Source organism: Pongo pygmaeus, chromosome 1 (assembly GCF_028885625.2).
Source record: "Pongo pygmaeus isolate AG05252 chromosome 1, NHGRI_mPonPyg2-v2.0_pri, whole genome shotgun sequence".
NCBI lineage: Eukaryota > Metazoa > Chordata > Mammalia > Primates > Hominidae > Pongo > Pongo pygmaeus.
Genome location: NC_072373.2, coordinates 108,764,531 through 108,782,218, shown reverse-complemented (window position 1 = coordinate 108,782,218; position 17,688 = coordinate 108,764,531). Strand labels below are relative to the sequence as shown.

General features: G+C 45.9%; 4 protein-coding genes across 5 annotated transcripts in view; 1 reads left to right on the top strand and 3 right to left on the bottom strand.

Annotated features, from left to right (window-relative positions):
* Positions 1-17,688, bottom strand: part of LOC129015142 (neuroblastoma breakpoint family member 11-like) — a 2,260,169-nt gene that overhangs the window by 427,093 nt on the left and 1,815,388 nt on the right.
* Positions 695-8,646, bottom strand: PEX11B (peroxisomal biogenesis factor 11 beta). The gene is made up of 4 exons (XM_054453201.2): positions 7,976-8,646; positions 7,044-7,159; positions 6,156-6,357; positions 695-1,913 (listed from the first exon to the last, which is right to left on the bottom strand). Exons 1-4 carry the CDS (start codon positions 8,029-8,031, stop codon positions 1,508-1,510), a joined length of 780 nt encoding a protein of 259 aa, XP_054309176.1. The 5' UTR covers positions 8,032-8,646; the 3' UTR covers positions 695-1,507.
* LOC129015475 (gonadotropin-releasing hormone II receptor) lies at positions 8,730-14,057 on the top strand. Its single transcript, XM_054453549.2, has 3 exons — positions 8,730-9,239; positions 12,895-13,105; positions 13,555-14,057. Exons 1-3 carry the CDS (start codon positions 8,730-8,732, stop codon positions 13,971-13,973), a joined length of 1,140 nt encoding a protein of 379 aa, XP_054309524.1. The 3' UTR covers positions 13,974-14,057.
* RBM8A (RNA binding motif protein 8A) lies at positions 12,390-16,984 on the bottom strand. 2 transcript variants are annotated; one of them, XM_054453342.2, is made up of 6 exons: positions 16,104-16,984; positions 15,761-15,820; positions 15,551-15,628; positions 15,222-15,358; positions 14,781-14,917; positions 12,390-14,667 (listed from the first exon to the last, which is right to left on the bottom strand). In XM_054453342.2, exons 1-6 carry the CDS (start codon positions 16,168-16,170, stop codon positions 14,622-14,624), a joined length of 525 nt encoding a protein of 174 aa, XP_054309317.1. In that variant the 5' UTR covers positions 16,171-16,984; the 3' UTR covers positions 12,390-14,621. The 2 variants fall into 2 exon arrangements, with proteins under 2 accessions (XP_054309317.1, XP_054309326.1); XM_054453351.2 differs by having other exon boundaries at positions 15,551-15,625.

Here is a 17,688-nt window from a genome sequence, read left to right as displayed (position 1 = left end):
TCTAATGCCTCAGCCTCCCAGGTAGCTGGGACTACAGGCACATGCCACCATGCCTGGCTAATTTTTTATTTTTAGTAGAGGCAGGGTTTCACCATGTTGGCCAGGCTGGTCTTGAACTCCTGACCTTAAGAGATCCACCTGCCTCGGCCTCCCAAAGTGCTGGGATTACTGGCGTGAGCCACCACGCCTGGCCGATAGATTCTTTTCACTTCCTAACCTTATTTATCTCAACCTGGCATAGGGAAATTAAAGAGCTGATAGCAGTGGTATCATTTCCCTACCCACCCAGGGGAGTCTCAACTTGTGAAGACACAGTTCCAAATCCTTACCAGCCCCACTCCAACTTGGTTCTGTTCTTGGCTCTTAGCCTATGCTGTCATATGGCATTCTACTTCTTAGAGGGATTATATCTGAACTGGTATGAGATGTGCTTTGTGGAGCCAGGACAATAACTTTAGTATTAGACCACCCCTCTGCCACCCCAACTCCTCAGCTAGGTTATAAACTTCTTAAAGTTGGGAGTGTGGAGCTTCTTAGATTTTTGGATGCCCACTAAGTATTTTGCTTTACATACTGTAGGTACTCAATAAAAATAATGTGGGTGATGTTAGTGGCTAATCCCGAGAAAAACCCAAACCACAGTGACAGGAATAGGGGCCTCAAATTACCAAAAAATGAGGGATCAGACCAAATGTTGATGAGCAAACTGAACTTTAATTTGCTTACCTGAAAGGCTTGCTCTTCATTATTGGCATAGGCCACAGCTATTTACACAGAATCATTGTACAGGATTTACAGCAAGATGCTACACACAGCATCATTCTGGATAAGCAACAAAGGAGTAAGAACAGACTAGGGAATAAAGCTCTGAAATCAAAGTGTAAGCAGAAATCTGAAGGTATGTGTACAAGGAAGGATAAGGGCCAAATCATGAGCGAGGTTGGTGAGGTAGACATGAGGGAGGAAGAGGAAACATCCAACAACTTGTGGCGCAGAGATATGAGGGAAGAGTCCACTGGCACATAGTCTTAAAAATTATGTTTGGAGTTTGAAGGAGGAAAAATCTGCCATAAGCCACCTCTGTGAGAAAAAAGAAGGCGGTTAGAACCTTACAGGCCAAACCTTATACCTCCCCTACCAAAAAGTAATTCTGCTGATTAAATCCCTGGATAGGAGAATGAGAAGGTTAAAAAAAGAGAGAGAGATGCATAGACACAGAACCTTAAACAGAGTTAAGAGACACAAAGCAAATACATTCAAGAGAGACACAGACAAAGAAAGAGGAAAAGAACAGAAGCTCAGGCACATCTAGAAATTAGAGACATCCTACTAACTTCACGAGTCACCTTTCCTTACCTCATCTTCCCCAAAGCTCTTCCTCCACCCCTAAATCTCTGAATTTCTAACTTTAACCAAAGAGTAGAATTCGAATGAGGCTGGTACGTGGGGGACGATCTAAGATTCCATCTCACCAATTCAGGTCCCCTCCTTATCCTGTACCAGAAGGTCAGGGCTTGAGTCGTAGCCAGGGATAGATTAGGGTGAGAATAGACAGGATGGAGGACACGAGGCCACAAAGCCCCACAATCCCAGGGCCACAGCGCCAGAGGCCTAGTTTGTCCAGAGGAATGAAGAGGTCACAGGCATTTCTGACCACGTCTAGCAGAAGTGGGGGATGACCTCTAAGGACTCGAGCCAGGAGCAGGACTTGCAGCCGAAGTTTCAGAGCCAGTTGGGGCAGACGTCCTCCTGGAGTCCCTGGTCCCCCAAGTCCCCCAGTTTCACTTCCTCCTGGGACTCCTCCTCCGGAACCTTTCAGTCGCCGGCTACAAGCTGAAGACTCTTGCTCCATCAGTAGGCGAATCTCATAAGCATCACGGCTCAAATTCATGATGAGGGAAAACAAATAGTACCTGATACACAGAGCAAAAGGGTCAGTAAGGGCATGTATACCTACTTAACATATCCAACATCACATTTTAACATTTTCTTTTCCTGTAGCACAAAGAGATTATACATTAGATTATCAGAAGTAAAGTGAATGCTACTATCCCTATTAGAAATGTCCTCCCTTGAGGACACTATGCTAAGCAAAATAAGCCAGACACAGAAAGACAAATACTGCATAATCTCACTTATAGGTAGAAGCTAAAATAAGGCCGGGCATGGTGGCTCATGCCTGTAATCCCAGCACTTTGGGAGGCCAAGGCAGATGGATCACCTGAGGTCAGGAGTTTGAGACCAGCCTGGCCAACATGGTGAAACCCCGTCCCTACTAAAAATACAAAAATTGGCCAGGCGTGGTGGCCAGCGCCTGTAATCCCAGCTACTCGGGAGGCTGAGGCATGAGAATTGCTTGAACCCAGGAAGCAGAGGTTGCAGTGAGCCGAGATCTCACCACCGCACTCAGGCCTGGGCAACAAAGTAAGACTCTGCCTCAAAAAAAAAAAAAAAAGGTTAACTCATAGGGGCACAGAATAGAATGGGGGTTGCCAGGGGTTGGGGAGTGAGGGAAATGGGAAGATATTGGTCAAAGCGTATAAGTTTCAGTTATGCAAGATGAGTAAGTTCTGGAGATCTAATGTACGACATTGTGACTATAGTTAACAATACTGTATTGTATATTTGAAATCTGCCAGGAAGGTAGATCTTAAGTGTTCTTAACCTAAAAGAAAAAAGGTAATTATGTGAGATTATGGATATGTTAATTAGCTTGACTGTGGTGATCATGTCACAATATACATGTACAAACATCGAGCTATAACTCCTTAAATATATGTAATTTCTATTTGTCAATTATGTCCCAATAAAAATGAAGAAACAAAGTCCTCCCACCATTCTGTAACTAATACATGTTTATGTGCGCCTTAAGATCCTGGTTTAAACTTCATGAGCATCATGAAATCTTCCAAGGTCAATCTCAAATTTCATTTTCCACTTGGCAACACACACACACACACACACTCTCTCTCTCTCTCTCTCTCTCTCTCAACTTGACCTATAACAAGGCAAACTTGTTTCGAAAGAACAAATTTCAGATGTCTCAGAGACTCAAACATATTAAAGGTGATCTAAATCCAATCCCCATTCCTTTAAAAAAAAAAAAAAAAAAAAAGAGGCCCAGAGGTTTAAGTAATTGCCAAATGTGTTAAATTATAAATTTCTTCAGTAAAAAGTCCATGTTTTTTATTTGTAATCCAATCTGACAATGGTGGTCTGTACTCAATAACTTGTTCTACCTTCAAAGTATATCCTGAACCCAACCAACCACATCTCTCTATCACACCCCACTGCCATACTCTAAGCCACTAACATCTCTTGTCTAGACTTCTGCTTTGGTGTTTTAACTGGTCTCACTGTGGCCATTCTTGCCCCCACCCCCAACAATCTATTTTCATATAATAGCTAGCATAAACATAAATCACATTACTTCCCTTCTTAAAACTCTCCATGGTTGGCCAGGCGAGGTGGCTCACACCTATAATGCCAGCACTTTGGGAGGCCGAGGCAAGTGGATCATGAGGTCAGGAGTTCGAGACCAGCCTGACCAACGTGGTGAAACCCTGTCTCTACTAAAAATACAAAAATTAGCTGGGCGTGGTGGCGCGTGCCTGTAATCCCAGCTACTCAGGAGGCTGAGGCAGGAGAATCGCTTGAACCCAGGAGATGGAGGTTGCAGTAAGCTGAGATTGCACCACTGCACTCCAGCCTGGGCAACAGAGCAAGACTCCGTCTCAAAAAAAAAAAAAACAAAAACAAATAAACAAACAAAAAAACCACAGCTCTCCATGGTTTTCTTCCAGTCACATTCATAATAAAATAAATACCTTAGAGAGGCTTACAGACTCAACATCTGGTCCTTACCCCTCTAACTTTACCTTGTATCATTCTTTCCTGCAATCATTATGCTCCAACCATGTTGGTTTCCTTCTACATTTTAATCCCATCAAGCTTGTTCTTGCCTTAGGACCTTTGCACTACCTATTCCCTCTACCTGGAATATTCTCCCTCCAAAACCCTCACATAGCTAGCTCTTTCTTGCTCTTCAGGTACGAGCTTAAATATCACCTCTTCGGAGAGGCCTTCCCTTATCCCTAAATCTAAAGCACTGAGTCAGTTACTCTCTACTCCATAACACTGTTTTAATTTCCTGCATAACATTTACCAGTATCTGATATTTTAATTTATTGTTTATTTATGTTTATCTCATCCCATTACAAGGTATGTTTCAGAGGAGCAGAGGCCTTCTTGTTTGTCTTTTCTTTCTTTTTTTTTTGAGACGGTATTTCATTGTTGTTGCCCAGGCTAGAGTACAATGGCATGATCTCAGCTTACCCCAACCTCTGCCTCCCGGGTTCAAGCGATTCTCCTGCCTCAACCTCCCGAGTAGCTGGGATTACAGACATTGCCACCACACCCGGCTAATTCTGTATTTTTAGTAGAGATGGGGTTTCTCCATGTTGGTCAGGCTGGTCTCAAACTCCTGACCTCAGGTGATCCGCCCACCTTGGCCTCCCAAAGTGCTGGGATTACAGGCGTGAGCCGCCACACCTGGCCGGCCTTGTTTGTCTTTAACCACTGTATCCCTGTATGTACACTGGTGCCTACCATATAGTAAGAGCTCAGTAAGTATCTGTTGGATAAAATGAATAAATATAACATATAGACTCCTTTAGGGAGTTGCTTTTCCGTACTGCTCCAGCCATGCCTCTGCTCCCACCCCTCATATGTCATAAGCCATGTTAGAAGTTGTAAATCACTGAGAAAGATGAAGGAAAAAGAAAGGTTAATATAATGAAAAAGTACAATCATAGGAAAACAAAAAACAATACAGATAATATGTTAGAGAATTTTACTCCCACATCATATTTCTCTCTACCTTTATTGTCAGCTACCTCCTTTGTCCAAGCCAACGTCATCTCTTGCTCGTATTAGGGCATCTCCTCCTCTCTTGACCCACTGCAATCCATTTTCTTTTCTTTTTTTTTTTTTTGAGATGGAGTCTTGCTCTTGTCACCTAGGCTGGAGTGCAATAGCACGATCTTGGCTCAATGCAACCTCTGCCTCCCGGGTTCAAGCAAGTCTCCTGCCTCAGCCTCCCGAGTAGCTGGGATTACAGGTGCCCCCCCGCCACACCTGGCTAATTTTTGTAATTTTAGTAGAGACGGGGTTTTGCCACATTGGCCAGGCTGGTCTTGAACTCCTGACCTCGTGATCGCCTCCACCTCGGCCTCCCAAAGTGCTGGGATTACAGGCATGAGCCACCGCGCCTGGCCTGCAATCCATTTTCAACATCTCAAAAAGAAATGTCCTTTAAACACAATTTGAATCATGAAGCATGAAGGATTTCCCTGCTCAGAATCCTTCAACAATGTCCCATTGTAGGATAAAATAAAACAAACATTAACATTGCCTAAAAGGCCCTGTATGAAAGATCTGGTGCCTGTCTATCTCTCAAATTTGAACTGATTGACTCAATACTGTCAATCACACTGGCTTTCTTTCTATTTCTCTAATTCCCTGAAGTCTTTCTTAGTTCAAAGCCTTACTTAGACTGTGCGATTTTCTCTGTTTGGAAATGTCTTTTCTGCTACTGTTGGCTTTGTCTAACTCCTCCTACTCAGATATCAGGTCTGAACTAAAATATTACTTTCTCCTGATTTTTCAATCTAAACTAGCTCCCCTTGTGATATTCTTTCATAATACCGCATACTTTTCCACAAATATATATGAGAAGTTATTCATTGTAGTATCTAACTCCCCCACTAAACTAGAAGCTTCATGGGAGCAGGCACATTATCTGTTTAGCTCTTTGCTTTATCCCCTGCCCCACAGTAAGCATCTAATAAATATTTTTGGAATGAATGAGTAAGCAGGTAGTGAGGGAGAATAACCTGTGGTATAGAAGCACAATTAAAGTGATGTAATATCTTACCTTGCACAATATTAGTCATTCATTATGGAAGAGCATCTGTCTTCCATCTCCCCCCATTTGATATTCTCCAATAGTTTAAGATCTAAGTGATTGGAAGCCAAGTGACTGATCAAGACTTATATACTCTGGAAAGATCCTAAGATATCTTTCCCTCACATAAGACAAGCTATGCAATATAGAGGCTACAAAAAAAATCTTGAAGGAGAACAGGATATCAAACCTGAATGAACGCTGGGCCCACTTCTCCTGATCCACACGGGGAGCCAGTCCAGACTTTCCAGCCCACAGGACATTGTCACAGGCGAAGTACAAGGCTCGATTGAGGTGACTAACAGTGATGCAGAATCTCAGGACAACATCTGATAGGTGAACAGCTCTTTTGGCTGACTCAAGGGCATCTGCTGAGTTACCCAGGCGTAGAACTTGTGGAGATTACAAAGGGAAAGCAAGGATTTGTAAGTAGAGAGGCAGATAGCAAGAAACAGAAACAGAGAAAGCAAGAGGGCAAAAGTTGAGCAATAATGATAACAATTTTTTTAAAGAGCAGAAACAGGCTGGGCACGGTGGCTCAAGCCTGTAATCCCAACACTTTGGGAGGCTGAGGTGGGTGGATCACCCGAGGTCAGGAGTTTGAGACCAGCCTGGCCAACATGGTGAAACCCCATCTCTACTAAAAATACAAAAATTAGCCCGGCATGGTGGTGGGCACCTGTAGTCCCAGCTGCTCAGGAGGCTGAGACAGGAGAACTGTTTGAACCTGGGAGGCAGAGGTTGCAGTGAGCCAAGATTGTGCCACTGCACTCTGACCTGGACGAGAGACTGTGTCTCAAAAAAAATAAAAAATAAAGAGCAGAAACAGTTCGTTTTTCAATTTCAAATTTAATTTTTGTGCCAGTTTAGCTTTCTCAAACTTGACCCATTGTCTCCAATCCTCCTAATTACTTCCATATCCCTGCTCTCTTATCTCAACTGGACACATGCAGAGAGTAAGTGCAGAGCCAAATGAGAAAGAAGAACAGGCAGAGAGGGTACAGGAAGGAGGGACAAGGAAGGAGAGCTGGGGATGGAGGAAAGGTTGGGGGATAAAAGGAAAGACAGAGTTACTTACGCTTTCTTCCAAGGCTCAGGTGGCTCTCCAGTTGTCGAATCTGTTTCTGTAACTCAGGACTGGCTCCATGCCTCTGCAGCACATGGCCAAGAAGAGAGCAAGCATACTGGGCGGCCCTAGAGGAGAAGGCAGGCAAGGTAAGGTGGAGACCTCCCTAACCTTCCGCTCAAAACTATCCTCCAAAAGGCACAGACAGACTTCCCCCTTTCCCAGTTTGAGAACACTCCCCTTCCTCCTCCATGCCCATATCTCACCATTTCTCCAGGCCAGAGGAAGAGAAAGGCATAAGGAGAAAAAAGAGTCTAGAAAGGGGTGGGGAGCACTACTGAATGTTGAGCAAATTAGAGATTTGACAATGATGAGGCCTGAAGGGGCCAGTGCAGGCCGCAGGGGTCCATCACAAGCACATCAGCGTGAGCATGTACGTGATCGACGAGGGGGAGGCAAACAGTTGGAGGGCATTTTATTCCTCAGAATAGGTGAACTGAGAGATTTCATGGCCCTCTAGCTGAACGGAGACCAAACGCCAGGGCGGAGGCAGGGGAGTTCCCGAATGGCAGCACGGTGTGGGGACAGGGAAACTGGGAGTGGTTCCTCAGCTCTGGGGGCAGAGTCTGGGGCTATCCACCGTGGGGCGAATGCTCCTCATTCCATCACCGCCCAGTGAGGACACTGTCGGTCTTATGTGGACACAGCAACCCTGAGCGGCCTCCCCGCTGGCCCACTCATGCCTCAGTTTCCCCATCTCTTCCGCGAACGGAAAGGAATCATCTCAACAGCGGCTCAAATCTGCGCCTCACGGTCCGTTCGGGCCCCCGTAGCCAGAGTTGACCCTTCTTGACCCCCCTGTAGCCTGAACTGACTTCGCCTCACTAGAGTCTTCCTCTGCCCATCCCTCCCCCGCCCCACCCCCATTCCTATTCGGGCCGCACCTACACAGCCGCTCCCGGGCTTGGCTCTGAGCACTGAAGCGGACCCAGGCGTCCATGACAGCGGCACCCCAGGCTCCGCGGCCCTGCCCCCGTCCCACTTCCCGCCCCTAGTCACGCCTACTGCGCGACCCAACGGTGCCTCGCGAGGGACAAACAATATCAGAAAAGAAAGCTTAGTCCTGGAAGCGGAATTTCAGGACGCGAAACGCGTGTCTTTTGAGCCTCCATCTGTGTATTACTGCGCGTGTCTCCGTCAGAGCGTCCCCTTATCAGAGGACCTCTACTCCCTAGCACGCCTCCAGCGGCACCTTCTTCTTTAAATATTCAGGACCAAGGGCGGGGCCTGCAGGGGCCGGGGCGGGGCGAGAAAGCGCCGCAGTGATCTCCACGTCTTGGAGGCCGGGATAGGTGTGCGCCCGGCAGAACATCACAAATACACATGCATGCAGGCTCCGACTGATTCCAGGCCTGTAGGGGCTAAAGAGGTCTAGGGCAGTAGAGGCCCGAAGCCCAGGCTGGTCTGTCCAAGGAAAAAGGAGCGTGATTGGTACCAGATCTTCGTTCCCTGCAGAACCTTGACAGTTGGACAAGTGACCTCCTCTAGAACAGATGGAAAGTCTCCAGAAGCAGAGGATTTAGTGAACGAAATTCGCAATAATCAGCTCCAGATCCTGAAAAGGAGGGCGAAGAATCAGTGGCCAAAGCTAACCGCTTCATACCCACACTTCATCCTCCTGTTTCTCTCCAGGCCACCATGTCTGCAGGCAACGGCACCCCTTGGGGGTCAGCAGCGGGGGAGGAGGTCTGGGCTGGATCAGGAGTGGAGGTGGAGGGCTCAGAGCTGCCCACCTTCTCGGCAGCAGCCAAGGTCCAAGTGGGAGTGACCATTGTGCTGTTTGTTTCTTCGGCTGGAGGGAACCTGGCAGTCCGGCGGTCAGTGACACGGCCGCAACCCAGCCAGCTCCGCCCCTCTCCGGTCAGGAGACTCTTCGCCCATTTAGCAGCCACCGACTTACTAGTCACTTTTGTGGTTATGCCCCTAGATGCCACCTGGAATGTCACTGTTCAATGGCTGGCTGTGGACATCGCATGTCGGACACTCATGTTCCTGAAACTAATGGCCATGTATTCTGCAGCTTTCCTGCCTGTGATCATTGGACTGGACCGCCAGGCAGCAGTACTCAACCCGCTTGGATCCCGTTCAGGTGTAAGGAAACTTCTGGGGGCAGCCTGGGGACTTAGTTTCCTGCTTGCCTTGCCCCAGGTGAGTGACCTAGGACTCAGGACCGGGCAGGACAGGGATTTGGGTCCATAGCATGAGTTAAAGGGTGCGCTTGGGGGCCATTAGCCATTAATTCTCAGGGAGTAAGCCTCTGCTTGCTTTTTTTTTGGCCGGCTCACTGCAACCTCCGCCTCCCGGGTACAAGCAATTCTCCCTCAGCCTCCCGAGAAGCTACAGGCGCCCGCTACCATGCCCGGCTAATTTTTGTATTTTTAGTAGAGGCGAGGTTTCACCATGTTGGCCAGATGGTCTCCATCTCTTGACCGCGTGATCCGCCTGCCTCAGCCTCCCAAAGTGCTGAGATTACAGGCGTGAGCCACCGCGCCCGGCTACCTCTGCTCTTTCTGTAAGATTATTTGCATGTTAATTTACATCTGTTAAGAGCCTGCCTTTTAAAAGCAGTATCCTCTATCTGTGCCTCTTCCATTACATCTGTTTTATTACACTTGGTATCTACCTCTTTGCATCCTCCCAATCTCACCTCCTTCAGATTGGGGCAGGGAAGAAAAACATACATGGGGGTCTATTAAGAGAGTGAAATCAGTGGTTTGGGTAAAACTTTGTGGTACATTCATTTATCCATTCAAAAAGTAATATGCATCTCCAGGGCCACTCAAATTTTGCTAAGGAAAGGGCAGCAAAATCCTGCCTTCAAGAAATGTATACAGTAGTGCAGGAAACAAAGAAATTAGGCAATTACAATATAGTGTATTCGAAAGTGTTATGCTAAAGGAGCTAAAGAAGACAATGGGGGTGGGGAGTGGATAGGGGTGTCTGACACAGCCGTACAGTCAGGAAAAGCTTTCCAGATGTTAAAATTTGATTCCTCAGAGATAGGTGTTAGACCAATTAAAATAGGAGAAATTCTAGGGAGGACGGAGGATAGAGGATCTCAATGCTGCTAAAGCTGAGGACTAGAAAATGGTGAGTAATGAACTGAGAGGGGAAGAGCAAGCCAGATCACAAATAATAAAATTGTACTTTATCCTGAGTGCAGTGGAGAGACACTAAAGTAAAAAGAGAGTGACATAACCAAATTTGTGTTTTTTACTGACTTTATTGTCGAATGAGTGTTAAAATTGCAAAGAGGCGAGCATCTGAACCTGAGTACTAGGTTAATCAAATCTCAAATCAAATCAAATACTGAAAAGGAACTAGAAATCTAGGGGGGAAAAGGCTAAATACAAAGCAATTCCTTCAAGGCAAAAACCACTATCACTATCATGGGGTTGGGGGGCAGGATACAGCAGCATCTCTGAGACTGTAGGATTAGAATTATGTCAGAAAGACACCAAGAAGGGTCTAGGATTTATCTCTGGAATGACAATGCATTATGCTGATTTAAGATTTGATCCTTACTTACATCCTCAATTATTAGAAATATAACTACTAGAAGTTAGTCTGACTATACTCCTAAGAACAAATAAAGGCCTGGTGGCTCAAGCCTGTAATCCCAGCATTTTGGAAGGCCAAGGTGGGTGGATCACTTGAGGTCAGGAGTTCAAGACCAACCTGGCCAACATGACGAAACCCCATCTCTACTAAAAATACAAAAATTAGCCGGGTGTAGTGGTGAGCACCTGTAATCCCAACTACTCAGGAGGCTGAGGCACGAGAATTGCTTGAACCTGGGAAGTGGAGGCTGCAGTGAGCCAAGACTGCACCACTGCACTCCGGGGTGGGCGACAGAGCCAGACTCTGTTGGGGGTGGGGGTGGGGGGGGAAGAGAGAAAAATAATACTTCTAATATGTTGCAAACAAGGCCTTTACCAATCCAAGTGTTAAAAAGAAGCCTGTTGCTACAGTGCCATTTACAATTAGGTTTGTTTATATGAAGCAAATTTTACATGTGGACTGGGAATTAGAAGACTTTTTGTTTCAGTCTGCCTGTTTTACTTTGGTTTTTTCTGAGTCTCGGCTCTACTGCTAACTAGCTATATGATTTTGGCTAAGGTACTTGAAATCCATGGGCCACAAGATGATGCAATGGGAAATGAATTTCATCCTTTCTTACAGCCTGACAATCTGACAATATTTGCAACCTCTATTTGTTTCAATGGCAAACTGGTTGTGACATGATACATGTGCAAAAGGTGATATTTTTTGGTTCCAAATTAGTATCCTTTTAGGTAAATTCTGCATTGCCCATATGCTGTAATTGTAGTTAAAATATTAGTGTTAATAAAATAAAAAATTTAATAATGTCACATTAGTGTGGTAAGGGCTTAGGGGTAGTTAGGGGTAGTATTAGGAATAGTTAGAAATTACTTATTTTTGTAGGCTTGTTTCCAAGTTATCAGCAGTTGAAAGGGATGTTTCTACAGTACGTGGTAAATGGCAATAAAACAGGAGAAAGGAAAGATCAAAACAAGGCTGTGGACCAAACTATAAATCCAAGATCTTTGACTTTTTTTTTTTTTTGGAGACAGTCTCACTCTGTCGCCCAGGCTGGAGTGCAATGGCGCAATCTCTGCTCACTGCAAGCTCCACCTCCTGGGTTCAGGCCATTCGCCTGCCTCAGCCTCCCAAGTTCCCGAGTAGCTGGGACTACAGGTGCCCGCCACTACGCCCGGCTAGTTTTTTGTATCTTTAGTACAGATGGGGTTTCACTGTGTTAGCCAGGATGGTCTCCATCTCCTGACCTCGTGATCCACCCACCTCAGCCTCCCAAAGTGCTGGGATTACAGGCGTGAGCCACCGCGCCCAGCCAGCTTTGACTATTTTTATACTCCTCACAATTCTCAAGCACTTCTTAGGCAGAGCACAAAAACAAAAACAAAAAAAAAAACTTAGAAATATATGAATGCAAGAGATGGGAAGAGGAAAAACCATTTCCCAACTAGCTCAGAGTAGCCTGATCGTAACTCCAAACAGTTCGCAAAATTCTGTCTTAGGCTGAAACTATTCATCTTTCCTAAATGTCCCTCACGTCTGCTAAAATCACTTTCCCAAATGCCTTGTATCTAGGAATCTGATGCCTACTGAGCTTACCTTTTATGAAATTAATAGTGACTCAATCTCCATTACTGGAACCCAGGCACTTTAACCTTGTAGCTCTAAACGGAAATAGTTTTTACTGATTCAGTTGGAAAACCCAGCAATTTAACAAAAAGGGGGAGGGGCAGCCCAATAGCATTTGGAAAATGTTAAATTTTATTATTTAACATTCTTTACCATTATAGTTACTGCACATAAGACTATTACTACTAAAGGTCACTTCAGAGTCACTGCAAAATGGCCTGGAATTTTGGCAGCACCCATTTTACACAATATTTCTTTTTCCACAAAATAACAGACATACCAGGAAAATCATTTCAGCTAAAAATATGAGTGAGGTGGTAGAAATATCATCCCTTATAAAGCACAATGTTAGAATAGTACTTGAGAAGGCAGGATTGTTTTAAGTTCCAAGATTTAACAAACTTACTGTTCACCATCATATTCAAGCCTAAAAGGAAGATAGGATTTTCAAGATATATTTCCAACTTCTTTAACATGGCACCATGGATGAACTGTTTCTCAGCACTGTGCTGCTTCACTTGGAATTAAGGATGAATTGGGAGGAGATAGTATGACATAGGTGGGTAGGTTGGGTGGTGAGGGGAACCAGTTCTAATAGTCCTCAACTCCACTCCAGCTGTTCCTGTTCCATACCGTCCACCGAGCTGGCCCAGTCCCTTTCACTCAGTTTGTCACCAAAGGCAGCTTCAAGGCTCGATGGCGAGAGACCACCTATAACCTCTTCACCTTCTGCTGCCTCTTTCTGCTGCCACTGACTGCCATGGCCATCTGCTATAGCCGCATTGTCCTCAGTGTGTCCAGCCCCCAGACAAGGAAGGGGAGCCATGGTGAGACTCCAATTCCCAGGCCTTAATCCTTAACCCTAGACCTGTTGCCTCTAGCATCATTTATTTATCCACCTACCTAACAGCTATCTACCAGTCACTAAACCATGGTGAGATTCTAACCATGTCTAGCACCTGATGCTAGAGATAATTTTGTTGAATCCCTTCAATTATAAACAGGTGAGTTAGCTGGACAAGGACTAGGGAGGCAATCAGTATTATTTATTCTTGAACCCCATCAAGTCTGGACTTGGTGGCTTCACATTTCTATCATAATCCCTGGGGGTAAGAGATCATATAGTCCCAGGTTGGGAAGGGGAAAAGGGTTTGCAACATTCTCTTCCTTGTAGGAGGCGAGCTCTGTCTCACTAGCTATACCCCTCCATCAATTCACCCTATACTCAGTTCAGAAGCTGAGTGTCTGAATTACAGTATATTTTCTAAATTCCTAGCCCCTGCTGGTGAATTTGCCCTCCCCCACTCCTTTGACAATTGTCCCTGTGTTTGTCTCCGGGCCCTGAGATTGGCCCTGCTTATCTTGCTGACCTTCATCGTCTGCTGGACCCCTTATTACCTACTGGGTCTGTGGTACTGGTTCTCCCTCACCATGCTAACTGAAGTCCCTCCCAGCCTGAGCCACATCCTTTTCCTCTTTAGCCTCCTCAATGCTCCTTTGGATCCTCTCCTCTATGGGGCCTTCACCCTTGGCTGCCGAAGAGGGCACCAAGAACTTAGCATAGACGTTTCTAAAGAAGGGTCTGGGAGAATGCTCCAAGAGGAGATTCATGCCCTTAGACAGCTAGAAGTACAAAAAACTGTGACATCAAGAAAGGCAGGAGAAACAAAAGACATTTCTATAACATCTATCTGATCCTAACAGAGTATATAGGAACAGAATAGTAAGTCTTTAGTACCAGAAGATCTTAACATCTCACTTCTACTCCTCCTCTCCTAGTTCCCCCCAAAAAAGAAATACTGACCAGTGTCTCTACTTTAAACCCTACCTGAAAGTTGAGACTATGTCTAATATAGAAACTCACATAACCAGCCCAGGCAACACAGCAAGACCCCATCTCTACAAAAATATTAAAAATTTAACCGGGCATGGTGGCGTGTGCCTGTAATCCCAACTACTAGGGACGGTGAGGCAAAAGGATGGCTTGAGTCCAAGAGTTTGAAGCTGCAGTGAGCTATGATCAGCTGCACTCCACCCTGGGGAACACAGCAAGACTCTATCTCAAAAAAAAGAAAAAAAAGAAATACATAGAGTTCAGTCCCTAGAATTATCTTCACAATGATCCATACAGCCTTGCTATGCTTTAGAACTTTCAATTTTAGGACAGGAAAGTAACATTAAATGTAGAAAACAAAAATGGAACATTTATTCGAAACTCAAATACTACGCATATAGGGTAAGAGATTAAATATAAACACAGCAAGCTGCGCCCCAGTCCTATCTGTCCAAGGCTGCATGGTCAAATGGAATCTTGAAGAGAACACCTGGACAACAGAGGACCTGTCAGCGACGTCTCCGGTCTGGACTTCTGCTGCGTCTTCGGCCACCTCTAGGGAAAAAGAAGCAGGGAGAGGAGTCCATTAGAGGGACATAATACTAAGTCCTCATTCTGTTTCGTTCGTATTCCCTTCACCCAAACAGTGTTTGCCCTCTTCATTTTACCTCCTCTTGCCTTTTGGTGGACCCCGAACAAAACACCAGTCAACGCTGATGGGCTGTCCCATCAAATCCTGGCCATTGAGTCCCTCCATAGCAGCCTGGGCTTCCTTGTATGTTTCATACTCAACTAGAGTATACCCCTGGGGAAAGTGAAATGACAGATATGAAATCCCTCCTATTTCCCCAAGTATCACTGAGTATCTTTTTCCTCAAATCTAAACTCAGAAAAATCTACACACTTTAAACAATGAATGTACATCATATATCTCTACTGTATATATACAACATCTCCGTTTCTGTCTCTTTGGCGTGTCTGACAAAACATAGATTTCCAATGTCATTTTATTTCAACTTTGCTCTTGGCCAACCACAGCACACACAGAACTACCAATGCTGTCTAAGGCGTATGAAAGAAAGGAGGCAATAAAGTGTAACTTAGGATACCTTCAGATATCCCGTTCGCCTGTCGAGGTTGAGGTGAATGTTTTTAATTTCCCCATATTCTGCGAATTTGTCGTGTATGTCTTCTTCAGTGGCTTCCTCATGGACTCCAGTTACAAAGAGAATCCAGCCTTCAACAGCTGTTGGGGGACGGGGGGAAGTTGTATGAGTACACGAGAGAAACACTTCAAGCAGGCTCACAGGAATAGAGTGAGTGCGGACTCAGATTGTTTAAGCTATCTCTGAACCCATTCCTACTGCGTTTAACTATTTTATTGGTTTCTAACTACTACCGCAGACACGGATACCTCACAGGTTCCATTACTACTCACAGCGTTGTGGTCCGGGTTCATCGCCATCCTGCTCCACGCTGTCATAATCCTCACGCATCCGCGCTCGGGACCCCTCTTCTATAAGGGACATACACGAGATCACCGAAAATTCCCCCTTTCTCCCATTGTTCCTATGAGTTGGGTGGGGACTCCAAAACCCGTAGCTCCTGCCCTACTAGGGCCACTCTACCCCATTTTCCCCACACTCACCGGAGCCAAAGCCGCGACCCTTCCGTTTCTTCGCTTTTTCTTTCAGTTTGTGAATGCTCTCTGGAGCCCCAGAAGATAAAAGAATAAGTAACCATGACAGTCATTTGTAACAATCGTCTCTTTCCCAACACACTACCTGCAAGCCGACCCAAACCGCCTCGTCTCAGTGCCTTCCCGGTCACGCCCTCCCTTCTCCTGAAGGGGGCGGAATCTCTAATCCACCCAAGACCCGGTTCCCCGATTCCCATCCTCAAGACCGGGGAGAAAAGAGGAGTAAATTTTCCTATTATAGCCTTCTCTCGCACCTTCCCCGCTTCCCCCCAGCCGCCTCCACTGTCCTCACCGTCCCCATCCTCATCCATGGCGAAATCTTCGCCCCCAGCCTCGTGAAGATCTAGCACGTCCGCCATCTCGCCTTCGATCGAGATCTCGTCTGTGCCGCTCAGACACTAGGTACCTCGGGAAACTGTCGCAGAGGGGAAAGGTCACCAGTCAAGCTGACCAATCAAAGGATAACTCTAAATCCCTCCCTCTGCACGATAAAAATACGCAAATTGGGGCGGGCCTAGTTCGGAAAGATGCCGGAAGTGTTTCTGTGGCCATCTTGAGCAGGTCGCAAGCTAAATCCTGCCATCTTAGGAGGTACAGACCATAGGGGTCGTGGCTTCCTCTTAACCGCGGTAGTTGCTGATAAATACTGTACTATTAACAGTGAGGCCCGGCGTAATTTCCTTATTAGAGGGCTTCTTTACGTCTCTTCATCCCAAACTGGGAAATGGTAATTGAAGAAACACTTTTCTTTCAAAAATCCCAGGCCTGTACCCTGTTCTGAGGCAGCGTGGTGTATGTTAGGAGCGTTTTTAAAAAATAGTCTGATCAGCAGCAGTGCGGGCATAAAGAGCTGCTTCTGGAACCTGCAGCACCGAATTTCTCTTCAGGAAACTAACAGACTTGGTTGCAATACGATTGGTGAGACAGATAACAATTTTTTTTTTTAATATAAAACTCCCTGCCTGTAATCCCACCTACTCGGGAGGCTGAGGCAGGAGAATCGCTTGAACTCGAGAAACGGAGGTTGATTAGCTGGGCGTGGTGGAGTGCGCCTGTAATCCCAGCTACTTGGGAGGCTGAGGCAGGAGAATCAGTTGAACCCGGGAGACGGAGGTTGCAGCGAGCCGAGATCTTGCCACTGCACTCCAGTCTGGGGGACAAGAGCGAGACTCTGTCTCAAAAAAAAAAAAAAAAAAAGTGAAAAAGAGTAAAACGAAAAATAAAATTGAAAAAGCGATTAGGAGACACTAATTCGTTCTCCACAGTAGGTACTGTGATCATTTTAAAAATCAGTTGGTTACATACCTACTAAAAACCCTTCTTGTTGTTTTGAGACGTAGTCTCGCTCTATCACCCAGGCTAAGAGTGCAGTGGCGCAGTCTCGGCTCACTGCATCCTCTGCCTCCCAGGTTCAAGCAGTTCTCCTGCCTCAAGCCTCCTGAGTAGCTGGGACTACAGGCGCCCGCCCCCACACCCGGCTAATTTTTGTATTTTTAGTAGAGACAGGATTTCACCATGTTGGCCAGGCTGGTCTTGAACTCCTGACCTCAGGTGATCCACCAGCCTCCACCTCCCAAAGTGCTGGGATTACAGGCATGAGCCACTGCGCCCGGCTTAAAAACCCTTTTTGTTAGAGGGGTGTGGCTATACTACCCAGGCTGGCCTGAAACTCGGGCACAAGGGATCCTCTGGCCTCCCAAGCATCTGGGACTACAGGGGTGTAACCATGCACCCGGCTCTTTCCTTGGCTTTTTGCTGCACTTAGAATAAAAATTAAAACTCACAAAGCCTGCTCTGCCTATGTTTTCAACCTGTTCAACCACCGTTCTTCTCCGTCACCCATGAAGCTCTCCTTGCTCTTTCGCCCAACTATGGTG